The 2,735-nt window shown below is 39.4% G+C and overlaps 1 protein-coding gene across 1 annotated transcript in view; it reads left to right on the forward strand.

Annotated features, from left to right (window-relative positions):
• The window catches only part of TOP2A (topoisomerase (DNA) II alpha 170kDa), a 30,882-nt gene that overhangs the window by 6,365 nt on the left and 21,782 nt on the right, over positions 1-2,735 (forward strand). Inside the window, exons 8-10 of the mRNA XM_011998943.1 lie at positions 223-396; positions 587-688; positions 796-933. Of these exons, the coding sequence (XP_011854333.1) occupies positions 223-396; positions 587-688; positions 796-933 (414 nt within the window). The remainder of the gene's footprint in view (positions 1-222; positions 397-586; positions 689-795; positions 934-2,735) is intronic.

Genomic DNA, 2,735 nt, shown 5'->3' on the forward strand with positions numbered 1-2,735 from the left:
TTTTTTTTTTAATAGAGATGGGGATCTCACTATGTTGCCCAGGCTGGTCTTGAACTCCTGGGCTCAAGTGAGCCACCCACCTCGGCCTGTGTCCTTTAATGACCATTCTTTTATGTCTATCAGTGAATATCATTGCATTGGTTTTGGAAAGTCCTCATAGTCTATCATTGAAACTATTTTTTAATAACTTTCTTAATACTATTACCTTTAATTCTTGTACAGGTAAAAGGATTTCGTAGTTATGTGGACATGTATTTGAAGGACAAGTTGGATGAAACTGGTAACCCATTGAAAGTAATACATGAACAAGTGAACCACAGGTGGGAAGTGTGTTTAACCATGAGTGAAAAAGGCTTTCAGCAAATTAGCTTTGTCAACAGCATTGCTACTTCCAAGGTAATTTTATTCTTAAATTATTAATCATGTTTTAGCTTTACATATATGTGTTCTTATTGTTTTTAATATATGAAGTAGACTTGAATATTTGGCTAGCTAGTATAAAGGAGGTTAAATTAGTTTTTTTAATGTTTGATGATTATAATTTTGAGGATACTGAGTTTTATGGTTTGGTGTTTTTCTTTATTAGGGTGGCAGACATGTTGATTATGTAGCTGATCAGATTGTGACTAAACTTGTTGATGTTGTGAAGAAGAAGAACAAGGGTGGTGTTGCAGTAAAAGCACATCAGGTAAGTGCTTTTGGCAGTTTTCTTTTTCTAAAGTCAGGGAAGAAGAGAAAGGCTATAAATAAAGCATGAGTACATTTTTAGTGACTTATTATCAACTTTTATTGCAGGTGAAAAATCACATGTGGATATTTGTAAATGCCTTAATTGAAAACCCAACCTTTGACTCTCAGACAAAAGAAAACATGACCTTACAACCAAAGAGCTTTGGATCAACATGCCAATTAAGTGAAAAATTTATCAAAGCTGTAAGTACTTAGAGGGAAATAAAAATAGAAACACCTGACTTTATTTTCCATTGCACTTCTCAGCTCTGCAGAAACTGATTCTTCCCACAGTGCACTTCTCCAAGTCTTCCCAATCTGAAAAGGAAGTAAAAAAGGGCTTTTCTTTAACTGATTTTACCAAGGACTTAATTACCATCTATATTTCAGTATTTCCCAATTACATATCACCATTAAGCTTAGATCACTTTTGAATTAATCTAGCTGTTCAACAAACACCCTCACTTAAATGCCTAAGACTTGCTCTCAATCATCCACATCTAAAATTGAATTCTTTACCTCCATACTCACTGATTTGCCCATACAAGCAGCTCCCCACGCTCCAACAAAAAAACAACTTCCTATCTTTGTAAAAAGCCCCAACCAACCTCTAGGTTGTGTAAACAAAGCTGGGAGCCTTCTCTTTATTTCCCCTCCTCTCTAATCCAGTCAATAAGAATCATCTCTTGGATGTCGCAGTAGCTTCTCACCATTATCTCTTTTTTGGTTTGCTACAGTAGGTTCTTAACCTTCATACTGTTCAAGTCCTTTCCTTGCAATGCTTTTGAGTGACCTTTTTGTGTGAAAGCACACATTTTTGTCTTCACTCTCATTTGAAATCTTTCAATGACTTCCACTCAGGGAAAGTCCAAATTCCATAATTTGGCCAACAAGAAAGATCGGCTGTAATCTAATTATACCTACTTCTCCAACTCATCTCAGTGCCAGTTTTTCCTGTATGGTCCTGTTACTTTTAAATTACTGAAAAGCACAGTACTCTTCCCCTCATCAGAGTTTGTTCACATGCTAATCCCTCTGTCTGAAATACATCCTTTTCACCTGGCTACTTTAGGTCTTGTCCTTTCCTCAGGAAAGCCTTTACTTTCTACCCTTCCCACCACCCAAGTTGGTTCCAATATAATATCGAACATACCTTATTAGCAAACTTTTTGCTTATCCATAACACTTATAACACTGTAACTTACTTTATTTCTGTCTTTTTTTTTAGGCGGAGTCTCGCTCTGTCACCCAGGCTGGAATGCAGTGGCCTCCTGGGTTTCAGTGATTCTCTTGCCTCAGCCTCCTGAGTAGCTGAGATTACAGGCGTGGCTACTTTTTTTGTTGTTGTATTTTTAGTTGAGACAGGGTTTCACCATGTTTGTCAGGCTGGTCTCAAACTCCTGACCTCAAATGATCCGCCCGTCTCGGACTTCCAAAGTGTTGGGATTACAGTTGTGAGCCACCATGCCCGGTCTTTTTTGAGACAGAGTCTTGCTCTGTTGCCCAGGCTACTGTGCAGTGACGTGATCCCGGATCACTGGAATCTCTGCCTCCCAGGGTTAAGCGATTCTCCCTGCCTCCTGAGTAGCTGGGATTACAGACATGCACCACCACGCCCAGCTAATTTTTGTATTTTTAGTTAGAGATGGGGTTTCACCATGTTGGCCAGGCTGATCTTGAACTCCTGGCCTCACTTGATCCACCATCCTCAGCCTCCTAAAGTGCTGTGATTACAGGCATGAGCCACCGCACCCACCTATGTCTGTCTTCTGTGTTGTGTCTTAAACTTCATGAGGATAAGTGTCTCAATTTGTTTTATTTGTGTCTAATTTTATTTATTTATAATTTGTGTTTGAGACAGCTTCTCACTGTTTCCCAGGCTGGAGTGCCGTGGCTTGATCTCAGCTCACTGCAACACCCGCCTCCCAGATTCAAGCAATTCTCCTGCCTCAGCCTCCAAAACAGCTGGGATTACAGCCGTTTCACACGTGGCTATTTTTTTTTTT

The sequence above is a fragment of the Mandrillus leucophaeus genome, unplaced genomic scaffold, assembly GCF_000951045.1.
Source record: "Mandrillus leucophaeus isolate KB7577 unplaced genomic scaffold, Mleu.le_1.0 Scaffold58, whole genome shotgun sequence".
Taxonomy (NCBI): Eukaryota; Metazoa; Chordata; class Mammalia; order Primates; family Cercopithecidae; genus Mandrillus; species Mandrillus leucophaeus.